At 32.5% G+C, this 19,723-nt stretch overlaps 2 protein-coding genes, 2 long non-coding RNA genes and 1 pseudogene across 6 annotated transcripts; 2 read left to right on the top strand and 3 right to left on the bottom strand.

Annotated features, from left to right (window-relative positions):
* Positions 1 to 4,568: 4,568 nt before the first annotated feature.
* Positions 4,569 to 5,578, top strand: LOC106352795 (protein EARLY RESPONSIVE TO DEHYDRATION 15). The gene is made up of 3 exons (XM_013792427.3): positions 4,569 to 4,765; positions 4,843 to 5,148; positions 5,223 to 5,578. Exons 2-3 carry the CDS (start codon positions 4,857 to 4,859, stop codon positions 5,369 to 5,371), a joined length of 441 nt encoding a protein of 146 aa, XP_013647881.1. The 5' UTR covers positions 4,569 to 4,765; positions 4,843 to 4,856; the 3' UTR covers positions 5,372 to 5,578.
* A 673-nt stretch (positions 5,579 to 6,251) lies between these two features.
* LOC106352793 (DNA-(apurinic or apyrimidinic site) endonuclease, chloroplastic) lies at positions 6,252 to 9,478 on the top strand. 2 transcript variants are annotated; one of them, XM_013792424.3, is made up of 12 exons: positions 6,260 to 6,580; positions 6,811 to 7,015; positions 7,090 to 7,145; positions 7,221 to 7,300; positions 7,479 to 7,706; positions 7,801 to 8,126; positions 8,193 to 8,303; positions 8,381 to 8,524; positions 8,618 to 8,665; positions 8,740 to 8,820; positions 8,916 to 9,075; positions 9,184 to 9,478. In XM_013792424.3, the coding sequence occupies exons 2-12, from the start codon at positions 6,905 to 6,907 to the stop codon at positions 9,303 to 9,305; spliced, it is 1,467 nt and encodes a 488-aa protein (XP_013647878.1). In that variant the 5' UTR covers positions 6,260 to 6,580; positions 6,811 to 6,904; the 3' UTR covers positions 9,306 to 9,478. The 2 variants fall into 2 exon arrangements, with proteins under 2 accessions (XP_048608620.1, XP_013647878.1); XM_048752663.1 differs by having other exon boundaries at positions 6,252 to 6,580; positions 7,090 to 7,300.
* A 369-nt stretch (positions 9,479 to 9,847) lies between these two features.
* LOC106352799 lies at positions 9,848 to 11,805 on the bottom strand. Of its 2 annotated transcripts, none has more exons than XR_002656355.2 (2): positions 10,389 to 11,805; positions 9,848 to 10,319 (listed from the first exon to the last, which is right to left on the bottom strand). It is a non-coding gene; the product is annotated as an uncharacterized LOC106352799 (long non-coding RNA). The 2 variants fall into 2 exon arrangements; XR_007321294.1 differs by having other exon boundaries at positions 9,848 to 10,294.
* A 723-nt stretch (positions 11,806 to 12,528) lies between these two features.
* Positions 12,529 to 14,703, bottom strand: LOC106356706 (annotated as a pseudogene).
* Positions 14,704 to 15,179: 476 nt separating this feature from the next.
* LOC106356707 lies at positions 15,180 to 16,358 on the bottom strand. The gene is made up of 4 exons (XR_001272138.3): positions 16,146 to 16,358; positions 15,887 to 15,951; positions 15,602 to 15,818; positions 15,180 to 15,520 (listed from the first exon to the last, which is right to left on the bottom strand). It is a non-coding gene; the product is annotated as an uncharacterized LOC106356707 (long non-coding RNA).
* Positions 16,359 to 19,723: the final 3,365 nt, after the last annotated feature.

Raw genomic sequence — 19,723 nt, 5'->3', positions numbered from 1 at the left:
ACACATGAATCAAAGATGTGACTTCTGTTTTAATATATAAGATTTGTCAAATCTTGCTGCTACTTGTCATTTGTCAAGGTCATACTCATAAGACTTGGCTCTCCAATTGGTCCAAAATTTGATTAACTACCTACACTTGATGTATCACAAAACATATATTTATCTTATTGTATTTGCATTTAGTTATTAAGAAAATTAATATATTCATGAGAAAACATATTTGAAAATAATTTTGTATTTAATTTATGCTAAATTCTGATCCGTTTTTCAAAGCTGGATTTCTTTTTACTAATATTTTTTATGCTTATTCATTTTAGATAATATATTATTGTATATACAAAAGTCTAACATATGTTAATTTTTAGACATGTATTATATAGTTTGCTAATTTTAATCCATTCTATCATCATATTATATTTTAAAAATAAATAGTTTATATTTATGAAAATAAAATTTATAAATTTATCAGTTGAATATACTTTTATCATATTTATTTAGGTATAATAATTATATTTTAACATGATCATGACTATAAAGTAAATAAAATAGGATATAATTTATTTATTTTTCATTTTATAAACGATAACTTAAAATACATTAAGTTATTGTTAAAAATTTTACACAGATTTATTAGAATTTTTAAAATATAATATATAAATATATATTGTATTTAAAATGAAAATATATGATTAAAGTAGTTACAAAGATTTTACATTATTAGCTTTAAAGAAATACATGTTAAATTTTATACATGTATTATATAGTTTGCTAATGTTAACTCATCTTACCAACTTATTAGATTTTATTTTTGAACATAAGTATTTTATACTTACGAAAATAAAATTCATAAATTTATAAATTTAATAAAATTTTATTATATTTAGCTCAATATAATAATTTCTTTTAATATGATTGATTATGATTATATAATAGATAAAATATTATAGAATTTTTTTATTTTTCATTTGATAAACGATAACTGAATATATTAATGTATAATAACTTTTCAAACAAATTTAGAAATTAGTGAAAATATTTAAATATAATTTCGAAAATGAAGATCTTGTAAAAATATTTTAAAACAGATTTGTTAGAATTTTAAAATAAATATATGTATACTATTAAAATGAAAAGATATCAAAAGATATTATGATTAAAGTATTTTAAATATTCTATATATTCTTAGTCTTAATAAATACATTTAGTAAGATTTGTAAGTGATGGTCCAAATTAAAAAATCACACATTAAAGAAGTCATGAGTTCTATTTTAATATATAAGATTTTTAATAAAGAAAAAAAGAAAAGCACAAAAAACTTACTGAATGATAACTTCTTGCTTCCCATTGTGTGTTATACTAGTAACGCACTAAATGTCAGCCTAAATAGAATTATAGGCCTTGGCTTAGGGCATAATTCTGATAACAAAATGTATAGGGCATATTTCTAAAAATACTATTTATAGTTTATATGGTTTAATGGTAACCCACTTTTTCTAGGTTTGTTTGACAACTTATATTACGTTTTTAAGATTTTTTTCTTCAATCACAAATTTAAATTTAAATTAATTATTTACGATTATGTATATATTTAAAAAAAACTAAATTTTTTTATTTTCTTATTTCTTTTTCTGAATACGCTTATCTTATAAAGTGTTATGATAAAACATATCTTCTTGAACCTAGATCGCTATTATAAAATTTCAATCACTTTATTTTGTATATTATTATTTATTCAAAATTTGTAAATAATTTGTGTAACTAAAAATAAAGAGAAAATATTGTATATTAATGATAATATGTAGTGTAGTGTATTACAGTTTTGCATCACAAGTTAACATAAAATAATAAAAGTCTTTTTGGTAATCTTTTCTATCAATTTTTTATTTTGCAAAAGAGACATTTGTAAAAAAATGTAGTAGCCTGAGACGGATCGGGTATCCGGGCAGTTTTAAGATATTTGGATCTGGATCTTTATCTGGCGGATCCATAATTATACTATCCTTATCAGGATCCGAGGTTTTCGGATATCCGGGTGTCGGATATCCTTCTAAAAATTATAATATCCGGCGGATATCCGGATCCGGATTTGGATCCTTAAAATAAATAAAAAATATATATAAAATATTAACAATAATTTTAAAATAAAAAAATATATAATATATTTAATTATTTTTATGTATAGTATTACAAAATTTACATAAAATTTATATATACTATTATAAAGATGAAAATATATTAAATAAAATTAGTTTTTATGTATAGATATTACTATTTTTGAAATAGTTATTAATAAAACTTACGGATCCGGATATCCGGACTAAAAAATCAAGATATCCGGATCCGGATTCGGCTTTGACGGATCCGGATTCGGCGAATCCGGATCCGGCTTTGACGGATCCAACATTTTACTATCCGGATCCGGATTCGGCCTCTCCGGATATCCGGATTTTTGGAACGGATCTGGATCGGATCTCAGATCGAATCCGGATCTCGGATAAAAGTACCAAACCTAATAAAAACTATAATATCAATTTTGTTTGGCTTGTGACATGAAAAAACTCTAGGCGCGGCTCTAAGTAGAAGGATATCGATTTGATGTGCAAGACAAATGAAACCATCTCAAAATGATTTAAATGAAACCATCTCAAAATGATTTAAAATGAATTAATGTTAAGAAGGATTTAAAATGGAATGGACTACAGTTGGAGAACAAGGCTGAGAAGGTCGTTGCCAATCCAAATAGTTCGGTGATATTGAGTTAGCTCTAGTCTCTCTCTCACTTTCATTTTAGTTTCATTTTAAACTTTCAAAACTATATGATCGATAAAGTCGTAGCCTTGTACTAGTTTACGAAGATGAAAATCGAAACTCGTGGATGTCAATAGTCTGTCTTGATGAAGTTGGTGATACAGTCATTGATGCATCAATCGTTAATACAGAATACACATCTATCAACAAATATTCTTATTGTCATAATTTTTAAATTACAATCTCAAATCTATATTGTTTTATCTAAAAAAGTGATAACTTTCCAAAAATAGAAATTTTTAAAAGTTTATTTAGAAAATACAAACTATTGATAAAAAATTCTATAAGAATACTTCTATCAACAAATATTTTTGTTATCCTAATTTCTTAATCACAATCTCAAATCTACTAAAATTATTAACTTTCTAAAAATAGAAAATTTTAAAAGTTTATTTGCAAAATACAACATATTGATCAAAATATTTTAAAATAATACTCAGCTATCAACAATTATTCTTATTATCCTAGTTTCTGAATCACAATCTAAATTCTACATTTTTTCTCAAAAAAAGTGATAACTTTACAAAAATAGAAATTTTTAAAAGTTTATTAAAAACATACAATCTATTGATTAAAAATTTTAAAAGAATTTTCTTGTTCTAAAATTCTAAAAAATTCTAAAAGAATCTTTTAAACTCATATATCAACAAATATTCTTTTTACCCTAGTTTCTTATCTTAATATAAAATCTACATTATTTTCTCCAAAAATGAGATAATTTTATAAAAATAGAAACTTTTAAAAGTTTATTTTAAAAATACAACTTACTGATCAAAAATTCTAAAAGAATATTCATTTATTAACAAATATTCTTGTTATTCTAGTTTCTAAATCACAAACCCAAATCTTAAATATTTTTCTAAAAAGTGATAACTTTCCCAAAATCGAAAATTTACTTAACTTAAAAAATACAACCTATTAATCAAAAATTCTACAAGAATACTCATCTATCACCAAGTATTTTGTTATCTTAATTTTTAAATCACAAACAAATATCTAATATATTTCTCTAAAAAAGTGATAATTTTGCTAAAATAGAAATTAAAAAAAAATACAACCTATTGATCAAAAACTCTAAAAGAATATTCATCTATTAAAAAATATTATTATTATCCTAATTTATAAACCACAATCCCAAATCTACATTGTCTTCTCTAAAAAGTCATAACTTTCCAAAAATAATTTTTTAAAAAAAAGTTTATTTGGAAAATAAAACCAATTGATCAAAAAATCTATAAGAATATTCATCTATCAACAAATGTTCTTGTTATCCTAACTTCTTAATCACACTCTCAAATCTACATTATTTTCTATTAAAAAGTATTAACTTTCCAAAAATAGAAAATTTTAAAAGTTTATTTGCAAAATACAAGTTATTGATCAAAATTTTTTAAAAAAATACTCATATATCAACAAATATTTTTGTTATCCTAGTATTAAAAAAAAAGAGCCAAGTTAACAAATGGGCCTATATTGGATAGTTTTAAACCAATTTTTTTTTCTCAGATAAGAGAATAACCTAACGGGCCTATATATTAGATTAGTTTCCGATCTTATCCTCTCCGACCAAATTTCAGATATTTTAATTTTTAAAAAAGAGAAACAATTTAGTTCACAAAAAAAAAAAAAAGAGAAACAATAATTTAACTTTATTACGAATCGCCAACGGATAGGTACGAAACAAAAGTCAAATAAAGCAAACAGTAACGCGCAAACACGTGGACGGCAGATTACACAAAACCATGTGAGGCGCGGGTCCCACCCTTACCCACTTGTCTCTCACATATAATTCTGCCTCGGACACAACAAACCTCAGCTTCGGCATACTGAACCTCGCTTTATATAATAACACAACTCTCTTCTACATCTTCTTACATTCGTGTTCTGGTCCGGCCTAATCCGTTTAGCTTTTTATCAAGACAAGAAAAAGAGTTTCAGATATTATCTTAACCCAAAGGTAAAAAAAAATATCTCTTTGTCTTCTTCTTTTTCTTGATACCATCAGATCATTTGATATTGTTAGTCTTTGTGCAGAGATCTAAAAGAACATGGCGATGGTTTCAGGAAGACGTTCTACTCTAAACCCCGACGCGCCTCTGTTTGTTCCGGCGGCTGTACGACAAGTGGAGGATTTCTCTCCGGAGTGGTGGCAGTTGGTGACGACTTCGACGTGGTACCATGACTACTGGATCAGCCAGCATCAAGGTGCAGATGGTTTCTATGATGGTGAAGTTGATGTAGCTGATCTTCTTCCGGAGTCGTTTGATTTCGATGACATGGAAGATCTATTCGAGGCTGATGAGTTTGGTGGGGAGATCTACCATACACCTTCTGACTTTGGTAAAGCTCTCTCTATCAACAACAATCTCCTGAACCAACAAGGTTTAGAGACTAATTCGTTGTGTGATGATCAGGTTTAGGGAAGAATGGTGAGATGGTGAGGAGATCGAGTGGGAACAGGAGTCCTAAGTTGATTGTAGAGCCGGCGAAGTATGCAGAGAAGCCAGCTAAGTGGGCAAACCAGAGGGTTGCTTCTCCAAGAAACATCCACCAGCCTCGCTGAATAAGAGAGGGAGGAGGAGTTGTTGTTAACTAGTCAGAGTTGGTTGTATGTTAGCCACTGTACCTTATGTAATTTTCTTAGTATTATTTACTTTCCCACAAGAGAACTTGGTTCTTTGTACCTTGTTCATTATCAAATAAAAATGTAAAAACATTAAAAAAAAAGTTGTAAACTCTGAAGAGAAATGAGAATTAGATTTTATTTCTAGACAAGCTTGTTCAAGCTTTATTAGAATGGTTTGTAAGAGGCAGTAGCATCAGTGTTGCTTTGGCTTTAAGACCTAGCGAGAGAGAGAGAAAGAGCCAGACTCGCATGTAGATAGATGATTTTCACGTCCTAGATACCTTTCAGACTAGATGTAATGTCCAGTCCAGTGTTCTCAAGATACTACTAGTTGGAGGGTAAGTAAGAAATATAGTATGAATGGATGATAATGATGATTATGACCAACATTGCTTCAACTTGTATAGTTCTCTTTTTTTATAGTTCACCACTATAGACTGTATAGTTCTTTTCTTTTTGGGTAAAAGATTGTATAGTTCTTGTAATCTTTTTGTTTTTGTAGGCATTCAACATTGCTTCGACTTCAACTTAATTAAGAGGAAACTAGATTCTGACCTGATCCGCCCTTGGGTATATTTTTTGTTTTACATCTTTTTAGGTCTTTTCAATTGGTAATTTTAATATAGGTCTAATGGCATAAAGCATAATAAATAATATTCTAAATAATAATAAAGATAAAAAAATAATAGTTGGACCATACTTTTATGAAATGGTCTATTTTAATAGAATAGATGCTTTAATGGTTACAGCTGAGTTCAGTATCTTTCTCAGGTTATAATCCAAAGAGGTAAGAGAAGCAGGTGTTTTCAGCTCATGTCTTTCTCCAAAAATAGAAACAACTCTCCAACCTCAAGCTATCGCTAGAGAATCATCTCAAGGTAGCAAATGTTAGGAAAGTGCGTAGGAGTTGGTTTGGTTTTGGTCTTTGATATAAAGAAAATGAGCCGGTCATGTAAAAAAGTGAACCAAAGACAATCCGGCGCGTGTATATACGCGCAGATGTGATGTGAGCGAGCGAAACTCTGTAAACAAAGGCGCTCCCTTTTTTTTTTTTTTTTTTGGCGGTTGTCTCGCTTAATGTGGCAACTGGCATGTGCCCCCTTTATCGATGAACTAGGTTCTTCAGTTCGGTCTCCACAGCTCCAAGTACGTTTCCATCTTCGAATTGTTTGCTGATTGTCCGCTTTGTTCTTCTTCTTCCATAAAGTTTAGGGCTTTTGTGTGTGTTATCTTCTGATTCGTTTCTTACATTTGGACAAGATCAAACCTCGTTGTTCTTCTTCTGTGTTCTGTCTGAATTGCAGAGCTTTCAATTTTTGCATGTTTTTTTTTATACTTGTACTGTGTGAAAATTTTGCGACTGTTGATGATTCTAGGTTTCTGGCGGTGCCACTTAGGAGAAGCTTAAGATTTGGTTCATCGATTGTTAGTGTTGGAGTAGTAGGAGCAACAAGTTTCAACAAGAGACTCATGTCAAATGCTACTACGCCTTTCTCTATCAACAACAACACCAAGGGAAAGGAAATGATGAAGGTAGCAGCAGCTACTGATCAGAATTGTCATCAGACAGTTGGTTCAAAGGTTGTGATTGATTGCTAAGGATTTTTGGTTCTCCTGTTTAATTTGTTGGTTTTGATAAATGGGGTATTGTTTAGGATCCTCAAAAGGAAATTGAGGCCATGACGGTTCAAGAACTTAGAGCCACGCTGAGGCAAGCTTATGCGCCTTTTCTTTGTTATTGTTTCGGTAGACATCCAAATACTTGTTCTTTGTTTTTGAATCATAGGAAACTTGGATTACCTGTGAAGGGACTCAAACAAGAACTTATCTCAGCTTTACAACTTCATATGGACAGCAATTTACAAGGTATGTAACTACTACGCATCCACTATCTCTCTCTCTTTCTCTCTTTCTCTCATGTGTGGAATGGAAAAAAGGAATGTGGACTTCTTTGATATGTTGTTCAATTTAAAGTAGAATGGAAAGTCTCAGACTTGCTATAGCTTCTCTCTTTGGTAAGTCCTGTCTTGTTTATCTGTTACAGGTGAAAGTTCTGGTGCAGAAACAAAGGAAACTACTTCATCCACCCTCTCAGAAAGTGTCACCATCAAAAGAAAGATCAGAAACAAGGAAGAGTCTACAGAAGATGACTGCAATAGCTCTGAAGCTTATGGAGAAAAAAGAGTAAAACAGTCTACTGAGAAAAAATTGAAAGCCAAAGTTTCTTCAAAAGCTATCTTAAGTGAACAACACAAGTCATTAACCAAAGCAGGTTTGTCATGTGTTTTAAAAAACTAACACTGTACTAAATACTGGCATCTACTTAGAATATTATGAAACATTATGTGTTTTCTTAATCTTCCTAGGTAAGCAGAAGTCTCGGTTAAAAGAGGAAGAAGCATCATTGACCATATCTAGCAAAGTCCTCAAAACCGATGAAATCATCTCATCCTCAGTTCAAAGTGAACCATGGACGGTACTTGCACATAAGAAGCCTGAAAAAGACTGGAAAGCTTATAACCCAAAGACAATGAGACCTCCCCCTCTCCCAGAGGGAACCAAGTCTGTGAAGATTATGACTTGGAATGTTAATGGATTGCGAGCACTGTTGAAGCTAGAGAGCTTCTCTGCTCTGCAGCTTGCTCAGAGAGAAAACTTTGATGTCTTGTGCTTGCAAGAGACAAAGATCCAGGTCACTACATAAACATTAGCACCGTCCTAAAGGATTAAATTCTTATCTATTACACTTATGGTACAGGTGAAGGATGTTGAGGAAGTTAAAAAAGCTCTTAGTGATGGCTATGATCATAGTTTCTGGTCTTGTAGCGTCTCAAAGCTTGGATACTCTGGAACTGCTATTATTTCAAGGGTAAAGAGAAGACAAGAATGTGTCTGATGTGTTATGTTGAGTTGTAAGTGTTCTAATCAAGTTTGTCTTTTTGACAGATAAAACCACTCTCAGTTAGATATGGTACTGGTCACTCTGGATCAGATCATGACATTGAAGGACGCATTGTGACCACTGAGTTCGACTCTTTCTACTTGATAAGCACATATGTCCCTAACTCTGGAGATGGCTTAAAAAGACTGGTACCCTTCAATTTTAAGGCATTTAGTTTCTACACGTTTGGTACATTTTCTTGTTTTATTTATTAGTTTAACAAATGGTGTTGGTTTCTCAAGTCATACAGGATTGAAGAATGGGATCGAACCCTCAGCAAGTACATCAAAGTATGAAACTTTTCTTTATTTATTTTATATATTCTTCTTACACTGATCTCTCTATGGTCTCTTTGCATCTGCAGGAGCTGGAGAAGACTAAACCTGTAGTCTTGACTGGTGATCTAAACTGTGCTCATGAAGAAATTGACATCTACAATCCTGCGGTAACTAACTCTCAGATTCTTCATTTTATGTTATTGACTAGTTGAAACAACAGTAATCACCTCTCTTTTGCCAAATGTTTTTTTTTTTGGATTAGGGGAACAAAAGAAGTGCTGGTTTTACAATAGAAGAAAGACAATCCTTCAGAGAAAACTTCTTAGACAAGGGCCTTGTAGATACCTTTAGAAAACAACATCCTGGTGTTTTAGGTTACACTTATTGGGGTTATCGCCATGGTACTCGCAAAACCAACAAAGGTAATCAACTCTGCATAGAAATAAACTGTTGATACTGTTTTGATCCATATTCAGAATCATATTTGGATTGTTTAAACTGTGTGAATTGGTGTGAGTGTGTGGAAACAGGATGGAGACTGGACTACTTCTTGGTATCTGAATCGATCTCAGCCAATGTTCATGATTCTTATATTCTCCCTGATATCAATGGCAGTGATCATTGCCCCATTGGTCTTATTCTCAAGCTCTGATCTATTCAAAGCTTCACTATTCCAGGCTTTTTTGGTGTTTTGGTTAAGGTTCTAAATGACTGTTAGCTAGAGATTTTACAAGTTTTGCTTATGTGAAATTTGGAGTTTTCAGAAGTCACAATATCTTCATCACGATGTAGTATCTTGAAAATGAAAAGGTTAATCTTTTGATATTTCCCTTAAGGTTAAAAAAAATCAATAAGACTTGCAATTAATTAACCTTATAATTTACTTGGAAGGATTTTTCTTTTAAAAAAAAAAACAATCAAAATTAGAAAACATTCATCATAAGTTTTCTACAACACAAATATACAAACGCCAGTAAAAAATGATAAACGTTCGAAATTGAGACCTTGGAGACCACTAGTTTGTTTAATTACCTTTCACAATAAAACAAGTTTTTGTGATAAAAAGTAGGGAAATAACCTATCATAGCACTAAAAAAGTTTCTGTCACAAATATAGACTCTAATGATCAAAATGATCAAAATGTTTTATTAAAGAAGTAAATATACATTTATACCTCTAGGTTAACTAATCTAATTTTTTTTTTTTGTCAAGGGTTTCTTTAATTCATAATTCAAAAGAGAGTAAAAGTGAAACATAGTCTGAAAAACACATGTACATAGCAAAAGCAACAGCCAAACATACTGATAAAACTTAAATGATAACAGAGTGAAGGGAGTGGCAAGGTTTGTGATGTCAAGAAGACAACCTGCGATCCCATTCAAACTCATCCCTGAATGCAGGGCAGGGAAAAAGACATTAGAGTCTGAAAATACTTAAAGCTTTGAGAGTCCAGCACACGATCCTGCAAGAAGAGCTTCCTACATCGTCAAGGTTTGGACAGCAAAGGTTGAAACCGCATATAGAATAGAGCATTGAGAGCCATGTGCTACATACATACCATGGGTATACCATCCAAAACCTCCATTTTTAAAAGCATCAATTTCTGCAACCATAGAAACCAGAGCCGACAAGACAAAGGTCCTAATACGAACCTCATACAGAGTAACTAAAAGGAGATAAAACATGTGAAAGACAAACTCGAAGAGATTTAGACTGAATAATACTTTCACATTACCTCAATAGATGGGATTACAAGACAATATATAGAATCCAATGAAGGATCTAGACTACTTTAAATACACAGCTGTTAAAGCATAAAGTAGATTAGCCAGCACATAAGGATTGGAGCGGAGTGTAACGGTTCCGGATAAGGCTCTCCGTACTCTTCTCTTCAACTCTGCAACATGACAAAATCTCCTTCGACGATGGCAAGTGAGGAAGATGAGTCTTGGGCTCTTCTTGGGCCACTGTGTTGTGGGCCTGTCTTACAAAACAGAGCAACATCCTCGTACTAGCATCTCCAACTCACCTCTATAATAGCATTTAGAGATAAAATCACTCCAACCCTATTCTATTTCTTTCTCTAAAATAGAGATTGCTATTTTCACCTCTATATTTAGAGGAAGAAATAATATTCCTCTATAATAGAGACATACTTTTTTATTTACAAAATGATCCTTTAATTTTTTACTTTAACAATTATAACCAAAATAAATATTTGTTAGTGAAAATTTACTGTTTATATAAATATATAATCATATTTTTTATTTACATAATAGTTTCTATAAAAATATTCAGTGTAATTTTATGAATGTTACACTAAATTGGGTTGGTTTTCAACTTTCACAAATAAAAGATACTATTTGTAAAATTAGAAATATATCATGAATATTCATTTTTAGAGGAATACATTGGAGACAAACTCATCTCTATTATATAGTTTCCCTATTTTAGAGGAAAAAATAGAAAAATACATTAGAGATGGTATGAGGTAAAGTCAGATCCTCGTACTGAGGTAAAGGCAGAGAGCTTGTAACATCCTCAACCAGAGGTAAGAGAAGATTCAAAGAGAGGGCAACATCCTCATTCTGAGCTAAATGATTCATCTTGACACAACTAATACCTAAAACAAGGTAATACTCATCCATGTAGGGCTTGTTGCAAGAAGAAACAGAGAAGACCTTTTGAACGAAGAGAGGTTCCTACAAAGAGAAACCATGGTTCGATCTGGAAAGTGGGACTGGACTGAAATCTACACGTAGTAGAAACTCGCACTCCAAATGATACGAAAACAGATCTGGTTAAACCTTTGGTCGTTGCAAAGAAACTTAAAGGAGTAACTGCAACCACATGAACCGAAGAACTGACGGAAGGTTCGAGGATGTGTAGAGGAGCGAGGAGGCGAATGAGGGCGGCTGTAGGGTCTGGAGGTTCCGGAAAGATGATTAGAGAGCAAGCTTCAAGCGGAAGGGGCTTACACGGTAACGACGGCGGATGTGGAGGAGGCCTGATACACGATGGAGGAGCAGTCACCATCAAGACCATGGAGAGAGAGCAGAGCTGCTTCAGAGGAAGGAGGAAGGAGCGGCCGAGCTAGGGCAGAAGAGATCCATCTGAGCGGCACACCTTGGGAAGCGGGCCTGAGAGGGTTTCACGTACATCTCTCTTCAGCTAATCCAAACCTTAGGGTTTAAAGTTAAGGGGTGGGGATTTGAGATTGAGATTTAAAATTTTATAAATAAAGAATAAATATTAAAAAATTGAAAATAAAAATTTTAAAAATAGTTTCAAAAAGTATTTTCGAATTACAAAAAAGAAAATTTGACAAAAAAATATTAAAAAAAATTTGAAAAAAAGAATTAAAAAAAAATTTATAAAAAAGTTCAAATTTGAAAACATATAATCTAAAACTATTAAAAATAATTATTTTTTATTTTTTTATATATCTAGGGTATTATGATCCTTTTACCTATTAATTGAAACATTTTGGTCATTTTCCTCCTTGTAGTCCATTTTTGTGATCATAACTTGAAAATTGTCTATTTAGAAAAATTACCCAACAGAGTATATAGAAAAGAACATCTTCAAAATAATATTATTTAAATATATAAAATAAATATGTATGTATCTAGTTAAAAATAAATTTTAGAATATAATAAATAATACAATAACATAATTTATATTTATATTTAAATTTATGATTTAATGATTATAGTTTAGGGTTTTATATTTATAGGTAGGATAAAACTATGGTATAAAGTTTATGCATTTAGTTTTTTTTTTTTGTTATTTAGTGTGATAATTTAAAATTTCCTCTCATGTGTATTGTTTTTGTCTTAAAAAGTTAGTGTTATCTATGAGATTTATCCTTCAAAATATCGATATTATTGTGCATTTTTTTTCTTGAAACATATAACAACTACTCCATCTACGATGATGGAACATTCAGTAGCTAAAAATTTAAACTAGAGAAAACATTTCTATATATTTTTATTACATGAATTTTCAGACCTTTGGTCCAAAATTTTATTTGGCCAGTATGAGAAGTTAAACATACAAGCATGAGGGTCGAACTTGTCGACATTTATACAAAGCACTCCTTGCTAACGACAAGATCATCTACCATGCATTTGGTATTATTTATATATTTTTATATATGTTCTAGTCAATAGTTGATCTTAGAGCAAACTTTCCTGACCTCACCATCAACGTCTGTCTTTACCTCAATGGAACTCATCTTAACCATAGCTTGACCAAACTCCTTATCAAACCTTAACCCTAACAAACCTCTAATAGTACTCGCATACTTCCTCACCACGTCATTTGTCTCGGAGTCCGACCAAAGCCGTTGGTCCGACTCCAAAATGCCGTTACCGTCTCTTAGGTTCTTGAAGAAGCTTACATCGAATTTTGATGGACTGCCAATGTCAAGAGCAACGCGTTTCGATGGGTCTCCATTGGGAGGACAAAGAGTTTTGAGCTGCGTAAGAAACGATGGGCTTATGGTTGGGTCCGAGTTTCCGGTCACCGTGTAGTTGTATAAACGGTAACGGAAAAAGAGACAGTCCGTTTGTCCTATTGTGTGTGCACCTGCATGCCCTCATAAAATGAACTATCAATTTATAAACGTCAATAATATTAAGGAAAACGAAACTAATATAATTATTTTGTACGTGTATATATGAGTGCAAAATAAATAGAAAAATACCCTAAGATGGCAATAAAACATATTTTTATTCAAAAATAGCGCACAGAGAAAAAAAAATTCTCAAAATAGCATTAACTAAATTTTTTTTAAAAAATATTTCATATATGGATTTGAATTGATTAGTGTTTAGTATTTAGATAGTGAGATTAAGGTAAAGGTTTAGGGTTTTGAGTAATTTAGTCAGTCATTTTGCTCTTTAGTTAGTGCTGGTTTAGAAAATTTTCTTCTTTATACTATTTTTCTCATAATTTATTTCTGTGCTATCTACAGAATTTGCCCATATAATTATCATAACAAAATAGAGAGATAAATAAAACATACCAAGTAGAGTAACTAGATCATGAGCATCCAACCCTTTAGCTTCAAACTTTTGCTTTTGAACAGCAACGGAGTCAAATGGTGAAGGTAGATTCGATGCTTCCGATGCAAACGAGATTCTACCGTCTTTACGACCCGTTGGAACTCGCCAGCTTGGTCCAGAACTCTGTTACCATACGTAATCAATACAAAAGAATCTTCCAAAGGAATAATTAAAACCTTAAAACTTAGGTTTAGTAAACTTGCATACCAAGTCAACAGCGTCACGAGCAGCAAGTGCAAGTATATCTGCGCATGACACAACTCCTGGGCACTCTAACTCGAGTTGTGCTTTCGCATCATCTATCACTTCGAACCCTCTAAGACCACCATTAGCTAGAGCTGCTTGCTCCGCAGATTTTCCTTTGATTAAAACTGATCCATCACAACCCTAATAATAGGTCAAATTTCAACTAATCAGTTTGACTTGTATAACTAAATTATGATCAAAGGAGATTGTGATTAAATAAGTATTAGAACCTGGACAAAACAGTCATGGAAATGAAGCCTAAGCAAGCCAGGAGAGATGGTGGGATCAGAATCAAAGTGAGATTCAACAGTGGATCATACTATGGACTCAGCTCTTGGACATGAAGATGAATAATAACCATTTTTTAAAGACTGACTTCTCACTTCTTTTCCCAATACCAACACTATTATCATCACATAACAATAGTTGCCTAAGTACACTCCCATATTTTTCTATCTCTTTAAATTTCTGTGATCGGTGAAAATACAATGATGTTTATGCACCACCGTAGATTAGTGTATATATACACACATTCATACGCCAGCCTTCGTCTGAATGGAACCGTAGTGCCTTTCTTTTCCTTTTGTTTATTTATTTGTATTGGTATATACACTTGGTTGCCACTATGATGAGTTAATGGGTTTAGATTAAATATTAATTTTCAAAACAATTTTTACGTGGGAATTTTATCATGTGTGCGAGTTTCGTGCTATTCAACGTCATTTTCAAACTAGTTTTAAAATACGCCGTTCAGAACATATGTGGTTTGTTTGGTATACACACACCACTATCTCAGCGTAACGAGTTTGGTATGCATGGTGATGGTGGAAAGTAATAGTTGATTGACTCTTGTTCAAGTGTGCTTATCTATTGAAAATAATTCAGTTGTCTTTTTTTTTCAGTTCAAAAAAAAAATAATTCTTTTGATGGTGTTGAGTTCCGTTCACTATATACGATGTATAATTATGTCTAAACATGTAAAACATGCGTTATTGGGTAGCTACAAAAACATATAAGATTTATTTTTGAGTTGTGAGAGTAAACCTAGAAGAGCCAATGAAGAACACCATTTTATAGAAAGAAAATAATTAATCGATATTGTTTTGTGATACTCTCTGTTTTGTTTCTACTACAGGCTTTAGCCTGAGCCTTCTATTTCGTACTTCGACACTTTCTTCTGGTTGGTACAAATAAACCTGCAACCTGAAGAGTCTTTAGAAGATCCCATCTCTCCGTTCTTTTCTTATCATGTTGTCAAATAGTATCTCAGGGAAACTTGTTGACCGTCATGGCAAAATTTTCAAAGACAATGTATCATCATCCTATGGATAATCCACAACAAGATTACAAATCGATACTATTATAAGTCTATGTCAATTGTTTCTCCGCCTTCTTCTTCCTCTTAGTTGCTACTGCTTGTCCAAAGCTTGATGGTACGGTCACGTGATACAGTTGCTATACACGAGCTATCTGCAGTGATATCTGATGAGGCAACTTTTGACTCGTGTCCTGCTAAGCTTCTAACAAGCGAGAAATCTCTGTCTGACCATATCTGGTAGAAAGGGTAGAATCAAACAGAAGATTGATTAACAAAGAAACAAAAACTAAGGCAAGGGACAACAGAAGGATATACATTGACTTTCATGTCGTATGATGCAGTGGCCAGGAGGGAGGTAGCCTTCTTGTGGTTCATACTTTACTTGAGATACGAGGTTAGCATGAGCTGCTATGATGTACAATGACTTTCTCATTCTTCTTCCTTCTAAGCTATGAAAATCTGCAATTTCCTTCCTTTTTCTTCTTTTTTTTTGGCTGTTATGTTTTGTGTCGCCGGTTGCTTATCACAGCAGCTTCAGTTCCAGGCGATTTATTAGTATGAAAGCTGCTGTGATTTGAGTAATAAGAACTGAAACATTACCTACATTGTCGTGTTCCATGTTCCTTAAAGAACACACCAACGAAACAGAAATTCTAGACAAAACACTGGAACAAAGAATGAAAACACAGAAGAGTTTCAGATCAGTTCTCATGAAGAGGGTAAGATGAGTACTCTCTTGGGAATTTAAACAAACAGTTAGCAGGCATAGCATTCAAGCTTCATTGCCACAGCTCGTCCATAAAGCTTAGAACTTCAACAGCGATCAGGAGATTTATCGAGGAAGGGATTGTAGGCTTACCTTGAGTCTCCGAATCACGTTACTCTCGTCGATACCCAGAAGCCAAAGCAGAGACTTTTGAATCGAGAGAGGGAGTAAGTAGCAAAACAGAGAGGAAGCGAAAAGCCGAATCAGAAAAAAAAACTTCTTTGAAACGGGTTGACCCGTGTTGGACCCGGATTCATTCAATTGGGCCTTTCTGATGGGCTTTCCATTTATATTGTTCATACACGCATGGGGTATTCACTTCAGCATATACACTATCTAACGTCTAAAACTTCATGATTCATGTGTAGTAGCTTTAAAAATCAGTTTGTATATTTATATATGTTGTTTCCTTTTCTTATCTTAATGCAGCCAATCTTGTAGAATGTAGTCAGAAGGCCTTTTGAATAGTTATAGTCCAATTTTTATTTTTGTATATACTTGTCACTTGTTCTATTTATTTTTTTTTTGTTTCTAGGTAAGAAAATCCTTTTTTTATTAATCCACTCAGGAGTGATCCTCTTCAAAATTGATATGGATAACATTTTATTTACTCCATGCCCGAAACCATAACATAACCGTTTTTCTATTACCATAACATAACCATGCATAACATGTAACTTTAGTTCTGTTCTAAACGGCATTTGATCATGTGACCTCTCACGTTTTAATCATCTTGAATGTAATTTTCTATTTTTACTTTTAAATTAGAAGAACTCTATAACATAACCATTTTTTTATTACCATAACATAACCATACATAACATGTAACTGTAGTTCTGTTCCAAACGGCACTGATCATGTGACCTCTCACCTAATCTCGAATGTATTTTACTATTTTTACTTTTAAAATAGAAAACCTTTATAATAAGGGTGAAATTTGTTCCAATGTATTGCTCTAAAATAACAATTTCTAATTATAGAGTAAAAAATAGATAATTGCTATTTATTCTATAGAAGAAAAATAACATTTTCTATTATAGAAGAATAAATAGTGGTGGATTAGAACAATTTCACCTATCATAAAGATAAAAATAGTAATGGATAGAGATGCTGTAAGCTTTGACTAGGATGCTTTTCTAGTTGAGTTGACCACATTTAGTTTTTTTTCCTAGTGCATTTATGTTTTCTCTTTTCATACAAATTCACGGGTTTTATTGTTTCTGAATAGACATGATTCTCTTACAAGTATGAGTACTTGAAGAAGACGTTTTTAGCCTCTCTACCATGTTTCAATAGATTATCTGATTCAGGCAATATTTTAGCATAGTTCTGAAACGTACGTGACATACAAAAAGTCACAGTTCAGGCTTTAGAAATCTTTACACCTTACTGCTCCTGATTTACTTTCACTCACTTTTTTCCCCTTCTTCTCCACAGTATTAGTTTCTTCTGATGTCTCAAAAGTTGCCCAACCCCACAATCTTTTTTCTCATACATTTTTTTTTCTCATACATTATCGTTAGTTTTTTGGTGAGTGGTAACTATCAGTCAACTGAATCGGTCAAAGATATTGATCCTACCGTATCATATTAGTATCCACGTGGCGCATGCCGAGACATGGCTTAGAGGAGGGGCCTTACTGCATATGGCTCGTGACTTTGTTTTCTACTAAAGTGGTTCCACTTTGTTTGAGACTTTCAAGCTCAGCCATTGAGATAATAGACTTGATGGTTCCTCTTCTTCTACTTCAATTCTGGTTCCTAGACTTTGTCTGCTCAATTTCTAAGTCTTTTAGATGTCTTTTCGCGTTATCTTAAGTCCTTTTCTTACTCATGTTACTTACTTACTTTCTATATAGTGCAGTGGGTGAGGAATTGGCTCCACTTACCACGTGAAGAGAGCTTGATAAGATAATTTCCTTTTCTATGTTCTATAACCCTCAATATAGACCATTACTCACTTGTCGCTATCGTTTGAAATACTTGGGACTTGATGCTTGATCAGTCATTGTTTTCAAAGATTTACCTTCACTCTAATATAAGATTTTAAAGATTTACTAGTTCATTGAACTTAATATCACATAGGATCTATACTCTGAATCTTGTTAATCAAATTGACTCGTTTATTTCTCTCAGGTTTCAATAAATCACTCAAAACATATCTTCTTGAATGTCCCTACACCGTCAGATATTGTTCTACGAGGTAATTATTATTCCTTTTACTAATATTTCCTCATCTTTACTGTTATAGTTTGTGTCCCACTAACACACGAGCTTAGCTTTAAATTATTCGTTCACATATGATCATTGTTTTTAGTTTAATTTAATTGTTTTTCTTGACCTTAATTATAGACAAAACTTGTTATATGGGGTGTAACATTATGCCTCTGAAATGATTGTGTTACAAACTTTATGCAAATGCTTATCTTTCCCCATATTATCCAATGGGGTCCAAAGGAAACTGATTTGTCACAAACTGATTTACTCTCTAAGACATTGAAAACAGTTCCTGAGTTGTTGCAGGAGACTCTCTAATGGTGCTTCTCTGTAGAGATGTAGCTTTCCTAGTGATGTGCAAGTTTCTCAACTCTTGAAGTTGCGCGTGCCGAAGATAGTCATTGTCATGAACCTAAGGGATCATTTGGCCTTGGGCTTCATTTCCATTTCAAACCTCTTTTTTCTCTTTGCATTCAAAATTATGTATATATAAAAAACTTAACTTCTGCTTTTATATACCCCTTCGTGACTAGGTTGTACCACATAAATGTCAAAGTTCTCTCCTTATTAATAATAACAGACGTTATGGTAATTCAGTTCTGACTAGACATGCCGAATGAAACTGTCAAGCTTAGTTCTCAGCAAGTGCAGCAGCTACTATAGCGACAGAACCACAATATATTAATTGTTCACAAGTTATATGCTAGAGAACATATTTTTGGTGGATGGCTCATAAACTTTTACATTGCAATTCAGTGGTTGTGGTTGGATTTGGAAAGACATGTTTGGAAAAATTCAGCTAATAAGTACAAGAAATCTAAAAAGACGAGAGATCTTTTTGCATTCAAAGTTAAAAGCACTAATTCGGACAAAATTATACCTATCAAAAATAGGATTACAAGGACTTGATCACCATGATTACGGAACTTTAGACATGACCAAAATTTTCAACAAAGATGAAAGAGATAGCATTGTTACAAAAAAATTTCATCATTCAAGATTTCATATATTTTTCGAGTCCATAATGAAAATGATGATTCATTAGATATAAATGTTAATTGTTTTCATAAGAAACTTTTTCGTTGATTGTTTTATTCTGGTATAACTATCTAGACCACCACTTATTTGAATAATAAAATGAAATTTTGACTATAAAAAAGAAGAAGACATTTTGGGTTAAAATATAAAGAATTTTGAAAACTATTAGGTCAACAAAATAATTATAAAGCTGTATCTATTGAGTTTGACTAGTGTGATTAAACCAATATGATTTAGTAGGCCTGAGCGTTCGGGCCGGGTTCGGGCCGATTCCTTTCGGATCCGGGTCTTTCGGGTCCTAAATATTTAGACCCAATAAGTACTTAGAAATTTTTGGTTCGGGTTTCGGGTCGGTTCTTCTCGGGTCCGGATTGGTTCGGATCTATAATTAAAATACCTATAAAATACCCATAATTT

The sequence above is a fragment of the Brassica napus genome, chromosome C3 (genome assembly GCF_020379485.1).
Source record: "Brassica napus cultivar Da-Ae chromosome C3, Da-Ae, whole genome shotgun sequence".
NCBI classification, from domain to species: Eukaryota; Viridiplantae; Streptophyta; class Magnoliopsida; order Brassicales; family Brassicaceae; genus Brassica; species Brassica napus.
This window is presented reverse-complemented; position numbering and strand designations above follow the sequence as displayed.